The sequence below is a fragment of the Hemicordylus capensis genome, chromosome 17, assembly GCF_027244095.1.
Source record: "Hemicordylus capensis ecotype Gifberg chromosome 17, rHemCap1.1.pri, whole genome shotgun sequence".
In the NCBI taxonomy this organism is placed as follows: domain Eukaryota; kingdom Metazoa; phylum Chordata; class Lepidosauria; order Squamata; family Cordylidae; genus Hemicordylus; species Hemicordylus capensis.
This window is the reverse complement of record NC_069673.1, coordinates 6,097,059-6,114,009: the sequence shown is the minus strand read 5'-3', so window position 1 is coordinate 6,114,009 and position 16,951 is coordinate 6,097,059. Positions and strand designations below refer to the sequence as shown.

At 47.1% G+C, this 16,951-nt stretch overlaps 1 protein-coding gene across 1 annotated transcript in view; it reads right to left on the bottom strand.

The window, feature by feature from the left end:
- PAPPA (pappalysin 1) overlaps window positions 1-16,951 on the bottom strand; it is a 195,709-nt gene that overhangs the window by 72,513 nt on the left and 106,245 nt on the right. The window contains exon 10 of the mRNA XM_053281794.1: window positions 5,758-5,951. Coding sequence (XP_053137769.1) covers window positions 5,758-5,951 — 194 coding nt within the window. The remainder of the gene's footprint in view (window positions 1-5,757; window positions 5,952-16,951) is intronic.

Below are 16,951 nucleotides of genomic sequence, written 5' to 3'. Positions count from 1 at the left end.
TAGGAACTTCTGTTTGCAGCTCAAGTGTTCTACCTACCACTGAGTGAAGGCTCCATCCTCATATCCACATGCCAATCCCGACATGCTCCAGTTGAGTCTGGGCTGTACTGAAAGAATCAATTTGGTGTAGTGGTTGGAGTGCTAGATGAAGATTGGGAAGATTCACTCTCATCGTACAGTCACTAGTTTTTTGAGTGCAAAAAAAGAAAAAGAAAAATCCTTGCCACTAGAAAATCATCATACAGCCTGGATTCTGGGGTTCCTATAAGGGCAGCCCAATGGGAGACAGATGGATGCAACCCACAAGCACAGCCCATCCCTACCTGGCTCGTTCCTGGGCATCAAAAGAGCACAGTCAGATCTCTGTGATTTTGCAACACCTTTTAAAAGGGTGACCTCCATCTTGCTGAGAAAAAGGTCAAAACAAACTGGGTCGCAAACCCGGACAGGAGCTCTGCTCTCTGCATCTGCTTTCTGATGCTTCTCTCCCCCCCCCCCCGTATGGCTCACACATGCAAAAAAAGGAACACGGTGTGCTGGGGCCCTTGAAACTTTTTTCTCTTTTCCCCTTAGATGACTTGTACATGGAGAGAGAGAGAGAGAGAGAGAGAGAGAGAGAGAGAGAGAGAGAGAGAGAGAACCAAGCAAAAAGGGGAAATATTCCCTGGAGCATTCAATCAAATTACTTGGAGCATCTTACTGTGTTTCACTCTGGCTGCTAACTGGGCAACGAGGCACCTTTTTAACATGGTGATTCTCTTGACTGAGCAGTGGGAGAGCAACTGGCCGTATCCATCCCCAGCACAGCATCCCTCCAGTGGCTGTGGCTGGTGTCCACCTTATGTTTCCTTTTTAGACTGTGAGCCCTTTGGGGACAGGGAGCCATCTTTATTTATTATTTCTCTATGTAAACCACTTTGAATACTTTTGTTGAAAAGCAGACTATAAATACTGTTTGTGGTTGTCACTTCACACAAAATCTGCCCTGGACACATCAGTTGATTACTTGCTGTAGGCAAGCTGCCAAGCAAGCAAGCAAGCAAGCAAGCAAGCAAGCAAGCAAGCAAGCTGCCTTCTGTTGAGTCAGACCCTTGGTCCATCCAACTCACTATAGTCTGCACAGACTGGCAGCATCTCTCCAGGGTTCCAGGCAGGAGTCCTTCCCAGCCCTACCTGGAGATACTGCCAGGAAATGAACCTGGGACCTTCTGGCAGAAAGCTCTGACACCGAGGTACCACCTTTCCCAAATGTATGAGCAAATGAAGCCAGACCCTAGTCCTCCGAGCTCAGTCCTGCTGTCTACACGTGGTATCAGACTGGATATCAGACTTTCCCAGCCCTACCCAGCCCTACCACTGATGAAAAGTGGGGTACAAATATATTAAATAAATGAACGGATAATCAACCAGTCCTTAGGGCACCGTTCCATCCCAACTCGTTCAACATGCCTCTGGAGGAGATTTCCCCACAGGGCGGGCACTGCCAAGGAATACCATGCTTCCCAACTGGGGGAAGAGGAAGCAAGGAAACATGCCGGCCACGACTGAGAAGTCATGAGAAGGCTCCCTTTGGAAAGGCCTTGCTGAGAAGTGGATGTGCTTTGGCACGCTGCATGGACCTATTTCTACAACTTCCCCTGCAGAAGATGCCAAGGGCCTTTCCTCTGGTCCCAACAAAACCTCTCTTGCGCCTGGATCTCCCTGCATCCTCCCGCCTTCTCCCTAGTTTCGATTTTTATAATAATAGCCACTTGTAAATTCCTTGCTTATTTACAGCATGCTCACGGGCTGGGGTTGAAGTGGGAGGGTCAGAATAGAGTTTCCTGGTGTGCCTAAGGAAACTAAGGTTTTGATTCTGCCCCACCCCCCCGCATGTAAACAGCATGCAAGGAGGGAGCATATGGATCAGGATCATGGTGCGGAGCTTTAACCCTTTGCCTCCCATGGCCCCATTCAAAATTGTCCTCTGGGGCTGCTATTTGCCCTGGGAGAAAGGTTGCGGTATCATCTCGAGCATAGGAACATAGGAAGCTGCCGTCTACTGAGACAGGCCATTGGTCTATCTAGCTCAGTATTGTCTTCACAGATTGGCAGCGGCTTCTCCAAGGTTCCAGGCAGGAATCTCTCTCAGCCCTAACTTGGAGATGCTGTCAGGGAGGGAACTTGGAACCTAGATGTCCTTCCCGGAGCAGCTCCGTCCCCTGAGGGGAATATCTTACAGTGCTCACATGTGGTCCCCCATTCAAATGCAACCAGGGTGGACCCTGCTTAGCTAGGGGGACAAGTCATGCTTGCTACCACAAGAGCAGCGGGCTGCTCAACTTCGGCCCTCCTACAGATGTTGGCCTGTATAGCTACTATATAGCTATAGCGCCATCTCCATCTGGAAGGAAGCTGCCTTGTACTGCATACCACCCTTGTTCCATCTAGCTCAGGACTGTCTACACTGACTGGCAGCGGCTTCTCCCAGGTTCCAGGCAGGAGTCTCTCCCAGCCCTACCTGGAGATGCTGCCAGGGATGGAACCTGGGACCTTCTGCATGCAAAGGAGATGCTTTTCTACTGAGCTGCAGCCCCATTCCCACATCTTGCTGCAGACAGGGCTCACATGAAATCACCCATCCAAATGAAAACCAAGGTTACCTTGCTTAGCCAAGGGGACAGTTCACGCTCACTAACCAACCTCACCGGGAGGCATCAAGCATAAAACAGAAAGAAAGAATGACCTTTGTTACCCTGAGCTCCTTGCAGAAGGGGCACATTAAAGCAATCATAAATGCCTGCCTTTTATCCGCTTACTCTGTTTACATCCCCCGCGCACCTTTCTCCGCACTGCCATTGATTTATGACGTCATGATTTTGAGACCGTTTTGTGTTCATCTCTCGTTCTACAAACCCATCTTGAAAATCCTCACAGTTCTAAGGCGGTATATGAAGGGTTCAATCAAACAAAAGGAAAACGGCAGCTGTAGAGAATTCACACTAACAGCATTTTAACAAGGCATCCCTCAAAGCCAAAAAGAGGTCAGAAAAGAGGCCAGCAAATTTCCAGGGAGAGGGGCCAGAAGAGAGGGGCTGCCCCAATTAAGGGGGACGGTATGACACACTCTACCCCACGTCCAAGCGGGCATGGAGCACTCAGCAGTGGGAAAGGGCTCCTTCCAGAGAGAGGGGCCTGCCTTGGCCCAGGGTGCGGGGAGCTCTTTCGGGGGGCAGGGCCGTGGTCTCGATGGACTCCGAGCACAGCCCAAAACCGGGCCGGGCTCTTTCTCATTAGCTAGACAGCTGAAAGCTCCTAGCAGTTTACCTCATAAGAGTTTATGAGTTTAGTACCTCATAACTGGTCTTTTTAGAGCCAATGCCTCAAGCGCCAGAGAGGCCAAGACACACACACAGGACGGAATATTGGCTCCGGGGAGTTCCACGAGGCCGGCACTCACTTGAGTCAGGAGGATACGGGGAAAACAGGGGAGCAGGGGTGGGGGGGAGTTCCAGTAGCAGCCAAGAAAACGTATCGCTGCTTGCAGGACGCAAGCTGAATTTACTAGTGTTGTTACAGCCCGCCTCCTCCCCATTTATGTGACATTTTCAGTATGCCATGATCTCTTTATCTTTGCTTGGCCCTTTTATTCCCATTCGCAGGGGAGGAAAGGAAGCAGAGGCTGGAATCCCAAGCAGCTCACAGTGCAATCCCCTGCATGGTTACTACTACTACTACCACTTATTATTATTGCTTGTTTACACAGTCCGACAGGTGTTATTGACTGGTTTGTTTTATCCAGTCATCGAGTCCTTCCCAAGGACCTGGGATGGCTGAATTTTATTGTCAATGGTTATAGATATCGTCGCAGAATATAGGCTGTTCCCAGTAAAGCTGCTTTTTGTAATAGGCTGGTGGGGATTTCGGTGGCCCCTCTAGTGTTGAGGTGCTCTTCAAGGTCTTTTGGAACTGCACCCAGGGTGCCAATGACCACTGGGATGATTTTGGTCTTTTTCTGCCACAGCCCTTCAATTTCAATTTGTAGATCTTTGTGTTGTTGTTGTTGTTGCTGTTGTTATTAATTCAATTTCTACACCACCCTTCCAAAAATGGCTCAGGGCAGTTTACACAGAGAAATAATAAATGAATAAGATGGCTCCCTGTCCCCAAGGGGCTCACAATCTAAAAGAAATACAAGATAGACACCAGCAACAGTCACTGGAGAGATGCTGTGCTGGGGGCAGAGAGGGCCAGTTACTCTCCCCCTGCTAAATCAAGAGAATCGCCACCTTAAAAGGTGCCTCTTTGCCAAGTTAGAAGGAAGCCCCACCGTGTCCCATGAAGTTGATTCCTTAGTGCAGTGATCTTCACTGTTCTTCAAGAGGGGGCCTCTCTGGCACAGAACGTTCAGTGCGGAAGCCATTTCCCATGGCGCTGACTCTCCACAGTACTGTGCTTTTCTCAGTGCCTGGAGAGCCCTTTAAGAAGGATGGAGCCCTCTCGTAAGAGCAATGTGGGGAAGTGCTAGGAAGGTCTACACTTCCCAGCACCCTGTGCATGCCTTCCGTGCATGCAGGGGCTCAAGGGGGTTCCTGTTACCTTAAAAGAGCCCCCCCCCCGTGCAAAGCACAGCACTGCATGGTGGGAACAGACACCTCCACATGGTTCCAGGGGGGACTTTGCAAAGTATTCAGCTTCAGCCGAGGCTTTGCACAGGCCTAAAGAAGGTGGAAGAGGGTAGGAGTGTGCACAGAAGTGCTTTACCCGGTTCGGTTGAAGTCCAAACCAGTCTCTAACTGAACCGGGCATGTTTGGTTTTCTGGCACCAAACCCAAACCCACCCTGCCCAAATTCGAGCCAGTTTGGGGGTTCTTTTTAAAAAATTGACTCACTGTGGTGGGTCTGGCGGCCTTGGGGGGCACTGGTGAAGCCACGGGGGGGTCTCTTTAGTCTCCCTCTCCCCCTGTCAGCCTCCCCCAGGCCCTGCAAGGGCCGTTTTGGCCCATTTCCAAGCCATTCCGGCCCTTTCCCTGGTGGCGGTGGCCATGGCCATTTTTGAGGCCATTTTTAACCCACTGGCTAGAACCAGTGGGTTGAAATCACAAGGAAGCGGGTTCAGGCTAGCCCAGGGGTGTCAAACTGCGGCCTTCCTGCAGATGTTGATGATGATGATGATGATGATGATGATGATTAGTTATTTAATATTATTAAACTTATTGTTTTATTATTAAAAGTACATTTATATCCCACTCTTCCTCCAATGAGCCCAGAGTGGTGTACTACATACTTGAGTTTCTTTCACAACAACCATGTGAAGTAGGTTAGGCGGAGAGAGAAGTGACTGGCCCAGAGCCACCCAGCAAGTCTCATGGCTGAATGGGGATTTGAACTCGGGTCTCCCCGGTCCTAGTCCAGCGCTCTAACCACTACACCACACTGGCTCTCACACCACGCTGGCCATTTTGTGGTCCATGATGGCAGAAACGCAGGATATAAACATAATCAATGACTAGACAAGGAACCTGCTTGGACTGAGTCAGATCAATGGTCTACCTAGCTTAGGACTGTCAACAGCTTTCCATTGTTTCGGGCAAAAGTATTTTCCAGGATTGCCACCTGAGATTTTACAAGGAAAGGGCAGAGATTTAATTGGGGACCTCTGGATGCCAAGCATGAGCTCTCTGCCCCTCCTGCAGAAGACAAGAACAAGGCCAGACCCCCCCAAGAGGCATGTGGCTTCACTCTTCCATACACTCAAGGGCCTTCCGCGTTCCTTACCTGATTTGCTGCTGGCTGGCCTATCACCACCAATCCTGGGCATCGCTCGTCATGATGCGAGACAGACACGTTGGAAGCCCATTGGTCCAGGAAGCCTTTGGGGGTGTAGACCCCACAGTCGATTATGCTGGTCATTTGCTCAAACTCTTCACACACACCATCACCGTCGTGGAAGTAGCACCGGCTTGGTTCATCTGAATGGAGGCAGAAAAACAGATATCAGCCTCGAAGTGAGCACCACTGTGCAATAAGAAAACACAATGGCGATGCACGCTCTGAACTCATGAACAAATGGGAATGATGACCTCAGAAAGCCCAAGCTCTTGACCCAAGGATAAATTATGGAAATCAGAAACATTTGCATAGATTTACTCATGTAGTATAAAATGTTCTCTGTTCCTACCAAGGCTGGTTTTCATAACCTCCCTCCCTTTTGTCAACGACTGGATTGGCAGAGGGCACAGAGAGAGATGGTTAATTGCTAACACATATCTCCGAGTCCATTCTGGAAGTGCAAATTTCAGAAGCAATTCCAAGTACATTCGCACTCACAGCTGATTGTTAGACATGCTCTCTGCTTCTTACAAGGTCCACAGTTGGGCAGCAGTAGTTAAGTAGTTAAAACCTTTGTTTTAATCTCATGCTGGTCGCCGACCGAAATAAAGAGATTTGCAAGTAGTTAAGAGTTAAGTTAACTTATCTTACTCCCTTTCAATGCCTTTGAGAGATTATGGATTGGTTCAGAAGTAACACCAAACCATGGTTAGTGCTAACCATGGTTTGGACTCCATGATCTCCAACTGTGGTCTCCAAAGCAATATCCCAAACCAACGCTTGCTGGTTCAGATGAAATGCCAAACCATAGTTTGTCCAAAGTTGTGGGTTTCAAGTGAGCTTCAAACCATGGCTTTCTGGACCTGCTTTGCTGGCTACTCACAAGCCATGGTGTGCTTGGTGGTGATGTTCGAACAACTCAACAAGCCATCTTTAGCTTTATGCAGCTCAGCTAAGAGAAACCCCAAAGCCCCAACAATGGGCACCAACACTTTGGAAAAGTAAAATCTTAAGCAAACACCGGTTCCTTACAAGGTGAAACATCTGCAAGTTTACAAAGGGCGAGCGATGCATGTATATATATATATATATATATATATATATATATATATATATATATATATATATATATTTTTTTTTTTAAGGACAAGTGACATCTCCAGGTAGGTCTAGGAAAGATTCCTGCCCAAAACCTTGGAGAGCCTCAGCCAGTAAGCACAGACAATACTGAGCTAGATGGACCAATGGTCTGACTTAGTATAAGGAAACTTCCTATATATCTATGACCTTCCAGGCTCTTGGCAAAGGTCTCCTTCAGCCTTACAGCCTGGAATTCTGTTAGAAGTGAGAATTCTAAAGTATTGTTCTTAGCACTGCAGTAACCTCTTCTGGCCACTAGAGGCATGATGAGATGTTAATAGGTCTCTCTTGGTCACTTAGAGTCAGTTAGAACTGTTCAGCTGTTGTTGAAGCCTAGTGCTTGCTTGAATATGTTGTTCAATGGCTCTCTCAGTATGTGATGTTTATTTTCTTAATAAATCTCTGTTTTTTTGAACTCAACCTACTGTCTCCAGATAATCTCTTTGGCTAAGCATCTATACCACCAGAGCATACTCTGCTGTGTGAGGACTTCAAAGTTTCTCCTACACACCGCTCAACAGATCCTTCAGCTGGAGATGCCAGAGATTGAACCTCAGACCACCTGCCTGCCAAGCTGACACTCCTACTAACCCTGCATGCTAAAGGAGAAGATGTCTATGTTTTGTTGCTCAAGAATGTACAGGATCGTTCGTACCCAGTGGTTTCTCCCTTCACATCAACTATTATTAGACAAATCAGTATGTTTATTCAGATTCTCAAAAAGAACAGATACGAAGTTCCAGAGAGACCAAGAACAATCCATATACATACCCTAAATTTACTAACTAAACAAAAACAAACAAAATCTCTGCGCGAGAATTTAAAAAAAACCACAACAAAGCAAATTAACTGCTGGCAGCGTCCGACCAGTTTCTGTGGCCTCCTGCCAACAAAAGAAAGACTCTGGGCCCTCGGTGTTGTCCTCTGTTTTGTTTTCAATGACACTTGCGAAACACCAAGTTTAGCAAGAGCAAAAGCTGCCAGACTAGCAGCTCCAGGGACCAGAGGAGGCCTCTGTTTACCCACACAGTGCACATGGCATGGGCAGAAGCAAAGGGAAGAAGGGGTCCCCTGCAAATGAGCAAAACATCCTTCGTGCCGTCAATGAGACACTAAGCTGATCCAGAAGGATCAGAAGTCAGAGGGACGCAGAGCTAATCTCCACAGGAACAATCTGCAGCAGCAGGTTTCCTCCCATGTGCAGGACGTCAGCCCAAATGATACTACTATGAGCCTCTGGACAACAGCACGGAAAGATGGCAGTTGAGCTCGAGCCGGATAAGTTCCTCCCCGGATCGGGCCCCAGACCCGTTTCTTCACCTCCTGTCTGCCACTTCCAGGATGCCATGCCTGGATTTTAGTGTCCAGGATGCAAAAAAGTGCATGCTTCTAATAAGGACTAAAGAGGAGGTTCTACTAAAGCAACGATATTTGTGCAGTTGAGCAAAATGTATTTATTTAGTATATCTATATATCACCTAAAGCTCACATCTCTGGGCAGTTGATGATAAGCACAGTCTGCATGGAGGAGAGCTGATCTTGCAGTAGTGAGCACAAATTGTCCCCTGTGCTAAGCAAAGGGTTTGCTTGGTTTGAGTCTGATGGATGACTATATGATTCCCCATGTATGAGGCCCCAGGCACTAGGAGAGGAGAGCTGGTCTTGTGGCAGCAAGCATGACTTGTCCCCTTAGCTAAGCAGGGTCTGCCCTGGTTACAAATGAATGGGAGACTAGAAGTGTGAGCACGGCAAGATATTCCTCTCAGGGGATGGAGCCGCTCTGGGAAGAGCTTCTAGGTTCCACATTCCCTCTCTGTCAGCAGCTCCAAGACTGGGCTGAGAGAGATTCCTGCCTGCAACCTGGGAGAAGCCGCTGCCAGTCTGTGGAGACAATACTGAGCTAGATAGACCAATGGTCTGACTCAGTATATGGCAGCTTCCTATGTTCCTATTCTACGAGACCAGGAAAAATTCTCAGGAGACTTCTGCGTAACACGACTGATAGTAACTGCAAGTTCACACACAGTTAAGCTTGATGTGGATTTCAAGGTTCCTCCCATAACAAAACGTCTAAGTGTTTTCAAGGGATGCCAAATGAACTTTTGTAAAACAAGTAAAATTTATCCAGGAGTTTCTCCACATTCCTATATCCTTTCCCTTGTCTGATTCCCTCCACGAACTAAGCTCTAAAGCAATACAACAGTAATACCCCATCATGAGCAACACACACACACACACACACACCCCGTAGGAAACAGAGAGGCCAGAATGGATTTTTTTTTTTTTAACGAGGGAGGTGACCCCTAACAAGTCGAGCTGTCAGTGACTGACAGAAAACTCAGTGGCTGCTCTATCTTGAGTCTCTTCCAAAGAGTAGAATATCTTGTTTACATTTCCTTCTTCATTTGCAAGGTGAAATAACACTGCGAGAGCCAGAATAAATCAGATCATTACAATTCAATTACTTAATGACTTGTCCCCTTTTTCCCCACCCGCCCCCACAGTGGACAGGTCCAAGGCCTTAATAGTAGTGCTGCGTGGTCGGAAGAGACATGGGGAAGAAATTAGGCAGGGGAAATTAGACTGCCTCCCTCTGGAGCATTAGAATGGAAGTACTGCTAGTCCTTTAAAAAAATAAAATATTTGGGGGACATGAAGGGGTAGGTGCCCAGTGGATTTTCTGTCCCAGGATTGTTTTCACAGACCCGTGAAAGATAGTTTGAACTTCCAAGGAGGACGGTTGGTTTTCATTAGCAAGAAATCTAGCACATTGAAGCAAGCAAATTGTCCTGCAATCTGTTATTATTGTTTGTTTGTTTGTTTGTTTTGCAAGCAAGAAACTGACATTGGCGGATGAGAACTTGTGAAAAGAAACCCAGCCATGCTGTGGCAGAAGTGGGATTTGACACACATGCACCTCCAACCCCCTCACTTGCCATGGGTTCCACCTGGGGGAAATTCCAAACTTGGTCACGACATTTCATTTTGGAGGCCAGTCGGCTGCGGCTTCATTCCACCAAATACGGACACTGAACCAAAACGTTCTCCACATGCCGTTGCCTCATTTGCGGTTGGAGAAGTTGGGGGATCTATTTGGGGATCTTCAGGGGTGGAGGAGGAAATGGCTGGGCAGGTTTACTTGTAGCAATGCTCTTTGGTAGGAACATATGAAACTGCCTTGTACCGACCATGGGTCCATCTCGCTCAGGATTGTCTACCCAGACTGGCAGCGGCTTCTCCAAGGTTGCAGGCAGGAATCTCTCTCAGCCCTGTCTTGGAGATGCTTCCAGGGAGGGAACTTGGAACCCTCTGCAATCCCCTAAGGGTAATCTCTTAGTGTTCACACATGTAGTCTCCCTTTCAAATGCAACCACGGTAGACCCTGCTTAGCAAAGGGGGCAATTCATGCTTCCACCACAAGACCAGCTCTCCTCTTCATCCTGGGGGGGCTTCTCTTACATCCTCACCCATCTGGGCCCAGACATTCTACTTGCCCTGGAAGGCATTGAAATAAACCCAGCATTGATGCAACCAGTGCTCTCCTGTGCCATCTCCAAGAGATTGCCCCCTCTAAGCTGTTGATATAAGTAACGGGCGTTGGATAGGACTGTATGTTGGGGATGAAAGGGGAGGCAGATCTGCAACAATACCAGTTAATTCCGACTCGTACCAAGAGGACGCCGCATTCAAATAGCTCCAGTCGGGCCAGGACGCCGTCCTTAATGGCAGCTAATTTGTTCCCGATTACATTTAAGACCCCAATAAATCTGTCTGCTTGGAGGCTGAAAAGCCCAAGGGAGGAGCGGAGCAGAGAGACAAAGATGTCTGAATTAGAAACGGAGACTCTCCACTTGATTAAGGAACGTCTCGCCGGACAGCTCGGCAGCCGGCGAGCATGCCCGGGCTCCGGTTCCAGCTCCGCTCCACCGAATCGGCACGCCCTTCCCTCCATAACCTCCTTGGCACGGTCGGCCCAGCAACACTGACTACGGGAGCCAGGAAAAGATTAGGTGTTCCAGGGGCTTCGTGGGCTGTGAGAAACGGGGGGTGGGGGGTGCGGGGAGAGTGCTTTCACGACTGTATTTGCCGCCGTATTTTTTTATTTCGCTCTTTAAGGGAAGATACGCTCGTAATGCTGGCAGGTCACGATGATGAAACATGTCAGGCTGCCCTTTTAAGGACGGGGGCTGGGCTGGGCGGGGGCCATAGCTGACGAGTGAAGGACTCTGCCTGCAGAAGGCCCCAAGTTCAATCCCTGGCAGGATCTCGCCCCTCTCTGAAGCCCCGGAGAACGGCTGACCGTGCAGTGCTTGCTCTGTCTTTATATCCCACTCTTCCTCCAAGGAGCCCAGAGCAGTATAGACGGCCATGCTTCTCCTCACAACAACCCTGTGAGGTAGATTAGGCCGAGAGAGAAGTGACTGGCCCAGCGTCACCCAGTGAGTTTCATGGCTGAACGGGGAGTGTTAGACTAGGACCGGGGGAGACCAGAGTTCAAATCCCTGTTGAACGACTATGCCACACTGGCTTTTGTGCTTTAGCCTTTCCCTGCAGGGAAGTTGCTTCCAATCCCACGATCATTTTGCCTGCTTTCCTGCAGCTACTTCCTCTTCTACTCATCTTCCAGTGGCGTTTCCCTGCTCAGCTTGGACTGTATGAGTTACAAAGCAGTTCTGTTTTTCCTGAAGGTCCCAGTGGTCCCCCATTAAGTTTATCTTGAAAGCTTTACCAGAGATGAGCTGACAGATGAAAGCTCAGCTCCTTTTAGGCACTTGGGTCCTTTGCAGGTGACATAGGAAGCTGCCGTATGCTGAGTCAGACTATTGGTCTGTCTAGCTCAGTATTGCCTACCCAGGCTGGCAGCAGCTTCTCCAAGATTGCAGGCAGGAATCTCTCTCAGCCTTATAACTTGGAGATGCTTTCTGTAGATTACAGACCAATAAACTGGATGCATGATAGGCCACCAAAGCTTACACCACACAGCTCTAATCCAGAAGAGCATGTGCTATAGCCAATCTGTCAGAGTTTAAACCCCATTTCATTTGTGCTGTCTGTTCTAACTTGATACCCAGTTTGATTCTAGCACGGGTGAAGGAATGGCACCATTTGCCCAGGCGAGCTCTAATCCACAAAGGCTTGTGCTGTGCAGAACGCAGTAGCCTTTACGGTGCCACAGGACTCTACTCTGTCTCTGTGGCTTGTGTGAAAGTGGAGGGGTACCCATGGAAGTGAAGGGTACGTTTTGCTTGCCCTCCAACTCCAGTGTAGGAGGGTCCTGAAATGTTTCAAGTAGGGGTGTGCAAACAAGTTCGAATCCGAACCACCCCCAGTTCAGCTCAACCCCAGACCAAACACACATACCCCCAGTTTGGGGGTTCGTTGAGCTTTAAAAAAAAATTTCTATTCTTTTTTCTTTTAACTTTCCTCCTCAGGGCTGCCAGTCAGTTCGGACAATACTGAGTTAAGCGGACCAAGGCTCTGACTTAGTAGAAGGCAACTTCCTGTGTGCCTGTGATAGACATGGGGATATCTGGAGAGCATAGGTGAACATGACTTCTATCTGTCCCCTAGCACACTGCCCCTACATGAACTTAACAGCATCTTCAGGGGCTCTGCATTGAGTGAAAAGCTGGCCTTTCACTTTGCTTCTCTTTGTGTATTTAACTTCTTTGGGGTCCTTTTCCTAAGCCGGTGCTCCTGCCCTCTTGACTTTTGTGGAGCAGAGACCAGGGACTATGGCTTAGTTGGTGCAAAGTCACAGTGACACAGAGAAGCAGATGGAAGAAAACATAAACACGCCATCTCTGGCGGGTAGCTTTCCACATCGCGAATAAAACTCCAAGCATCCAGCTAATTTGAGGGCCGAAATCTCCAGTGGGGCTTTCATTGCGCAAGCAGCATGGCCAAGGCAGCAGAGCAGGGACAGGCACACACAGAGCGCTGCTTCCTGTTTTCAGTTTGGGATGGAGCTGTTGGCACAAGAATTATCTCCTCTTGTACAATAGCTGCTTTAAAAAAAAAAAGCAAGAAAGAAAGAAGCCATGCAAAATTGGAGAGCGGAGGGGAGAAGGGTATTTTTAAGTATGCCTATTTTCTTTGGAATGGTTCCAACTTCAACAAGGTCTGCGCCATACATGTCCAACTTTTAAAATAATAATAATAATAATAAAAGAACCAACGAAAAATGCACACACATTGTTTCTGAGTAGCAGATTCTTGAACCAAGTTGGTCTTCGCCTCATCGTCCCTCTGCCAACTCTGAAAGTATATTCAAGTTCCCCTGCTGTTTTCCTGCATGGAAGCATCAAAAAGATCACTGGCTAAAGACAGCTCTCTTAGCTTCGCTGCGAAGAAGTTTCTGTCCTGTTAGGAGTACTTTGAACATCCCATTTTTTAAACCCAGGAGTCCATTCTCATCTGCCAAATGTACACAAATACTTGTGAAGTATACATGTTGCTTGCACAACACCATGATTAGTGAAACCTGCAATATTATGGAGGGTTCCCCCTCCACGAGTGACATAGAAAGCTGCATTATACTGAGTCTGACCCTTGGTCCATCTAGCTCAGCATTGTCTACACTGACTGGCAGCGGCTCTCCAGGGTTTTAGGCAGGCGTCTCTCCCAGCCCTACCTGGAGATGCTGCCAGGGAATGAATCTGGGACCTTCTGCATGGAAACATGCAAACGCTTTTCTACTGAGCAACGGCTATCTCTTCCAGCAATCCCATGTAATCTCCAATCCAGCTGCAAACCAAGGTAGACCTGGCTTACCTAATCATGCTTGCTACCACAATACCAGCTCTCCTGTATTATTGTGTATTACGCACACAGAAAACATGTGTTTTCTTGTACCCCTGCTAATTGAGCAAGGAGGGACCTTTTAACATGGCAATTCCCTTACATTTAGCAGGGGGAAAGCAACTGGCCCTATCCAAGCCCAACATCCCTCCAGTGGCTATGGCTGATGTCGACCTTGTGTTTCCTTTTAGGTCATGAGCCCTTTGGGGATAGGGAACTATCTTATTAATTATTTATGTTTCTATGTAAACCACTTAGGGATGTGCATGAAATTTGCATGAATCGATATGAATTTGAGTAGAATTAGAAAGCTGTTCCATTTGGAACCATTGAACAGATAGGAGATTTGTTCAAACTGATTCGAATTTGGGCAGATTTGAATAGATTTGAACAAATCTCCACTCTGAGAAAGAAAAAAGAAATCGATTCAAATTCTAATCGATTCGTGCAAATTTCGTGCACATCCCTAAAACCGCTTTGGGCAATTTTGTTGAAAAGCAGTATATAACTATTAATAGCAGCAGTACACAGGAACTGTTTCCCAAGGTAATACTGAATACCAACAATATTCAGCATTTGTATTGTGCTGTTTGAATGGTTTGTCTTGATTACATCGTTTGTCAATGATTACATCATTGTCCTGATGTAATCCTTACAACAAACCTGGAAAGTAAGTATTGACCGCCCATATTGCAGGTGGTGGGAGGGGCTGAAGCAGAGCGGGTGGGGCCTGTCTGAGGCTACCTAATAAGTTCCTGAGGCTACCTGGTGAGCTTGCAGAAGAGCCGAGATGCAAACCACAGAAGTCCTGATTTTCAGCTCACTCTACGCTGTACCAGCTCTCAAGATCACAGAATCATAGGTCTAGAGTTGGAAGGGGTTTTTTTTTTTAGCTACTGTACTGTATTCTTCCAAAGACAACCACAGGGCTCTGTGGTCGCCAGGAGTCGATGCCGACTCGACATCACACTTTACCTTTACCTCCCTCATAGACACAAAGAAATCTTGTGTAGATTTAACGAATAGTTTAATCAGAAACAACTCCATTTGCTCCATCCCCCCCCCCGCCTTTCTGATCTGACTATACACACACACACAGACACAGACACAGACACACACACTCTCTCTCTCTCTCTCTCTCTCTCTCTCTCTACAGGATCCCCACTGGGACAAACTTCACAACCAAAAAACCATAAAAGATTACTAGACAGAATACAACAAGGGGACTTTAGAAGTCTTCTGGTCCGACCTGCAACTCAGTGAAGGGATCTCCTACAACATCCCTGGCAGACGGCGGTCCAACCTCCATTTGAAACTGTTGGACAGATGGTTTCCAGCAAAGGAGATCCTGACGCTAACTGTTCTAACACCCAACAGCTCTTACAGGTAGCAAATTCTTCCTAATGTCTAGACTGAATTTGCTTCCTTGTAGTTTCAACCCACAGATTAAACACTAAACGTATCAAGAGGCCTTTTGGAGAACAAGCCCTCAAAGTTCCTTAAGAGCTGACACTTTCTGATAAACACTGCCAGGTTTCTGTGCTCAAACTGCCCCTATTGACTTGGAAGAAAAGAGAAACTAAAACCCAAACAAGAATTTCAGGGTTCCTGAAACATGGGAGGATTTTCTCAGATTGTTTTTGACATCCCTAGAGAGACAACTCAGTGTTGGGAATTGTCATTCACCTTCTGGCAGCAGCTAAAATACCAAATGCTACTACAACGACGACTACAAATATTTATATACCGCTTTTCAACGAAAGTTTCCAAAGTAGTTTACACAGATATAAATAAATAAATAGATAGATCGATAAATAAATAAATAAAATGGCCCCCTGTCCCCAAAGGGCTCACAATCTAAAAAAGAAACATAAGTTAGACCCCCAGCAACAGTCACTGGAGGGATGCTGTGCTGCGGTTGGATAGGGTCAGTTGCTCTCCCCCTGCTCAATAAAGAGAATCATCACTTTAAAAAGGTGCCTCTTTGCTCAGATAGCAGGGAAATGCTACAGACTGAAAGAACACTTACTGATAGACCACTGCCTGATTGGTTTTATAAAAAAGGAGATCTATCATCCCCACCACAACTGACATACAATATGTGGATCAGAGAGAAACCATTTATTAGATTAATAGGTACATACAGACACGACCAACTTTTATTCTATTTTGGAACAACAGGTTCCAGGATGATATCAGACCATTATCTTTGTTTACACTGGCCCGAAAATAAACTTATTTTCATGCAGGCTGGTAAACATATTAGAGTAGAGGATTTTTTAAAAAGATAAATAAATCCAATATTAAAGCAAAATCAAATTAGGTTGGTTCACACAATCATCAACTGGGCAGGGGAAGCTTCCTACCCAGTTCTGGAAGCTGTGCATGCACACTCCCGACTTTTTTAAAATTGTGTGTGAACTGAAATCGAAGCAGGAGGATAGGGGGGTGATTATTAGGTTCTGATGGCACCTTCCTCCCCAGCACTTTTACGCAGCCTATTATTGTGGTTTGTGGCTATGTGCACACCTCCAACATGATCACTTCCCCTTCCTCCACCCTAGATTTTAACTCACACCACCCTAGATATTAGCTCATACCGAGACTGTGTAGTGTAGTGGTTAGAGTGTTGGATTAGGACCACGGAGACCCGAGTTCAAATCCCCATTCAGCCATGAAACTCACTGGGTGACTGTGGGCCAGTCACGTATCTCTCAGTCTAACCTAAACCTACCTCACAGGGTTGTTGTGAGGATAACTATAACCATGCACACTGCTCTGGGCTCCTTGGAGGAAGTGTGGGATATAAATGTAAAGCAAGCAGAGCAATTAATAAATAAATATGAGTGTACAACTCCCAACACTGGGTAGGCTACTTTGTGATACCCAGTTTATGGCCATAGGTACTGCTCCATTACCTGCTAAGTAAGCAAGGAGATGCATTTTAAAGCAGTGACTCTTTTATATTAAACAGAGGGAGAGAGAGGGGAGAGGGAGAGATACTGTCCCCATCTTATCCAGCCCCAGCACAGCACCCTTCCAGTAGCCATTGCTGATGTTGTCCTTACATTTCTTTTTAGACTGTGAGTTCTTTGGGGACAGGAAACTATTTCATTAATTTTCCGATGTACAGGAGACCCTTGTTTTTCGCAGCTTCTCGTATTGTGGTTTCCCCGATTCGTAGTCTGCTCACAGGGAC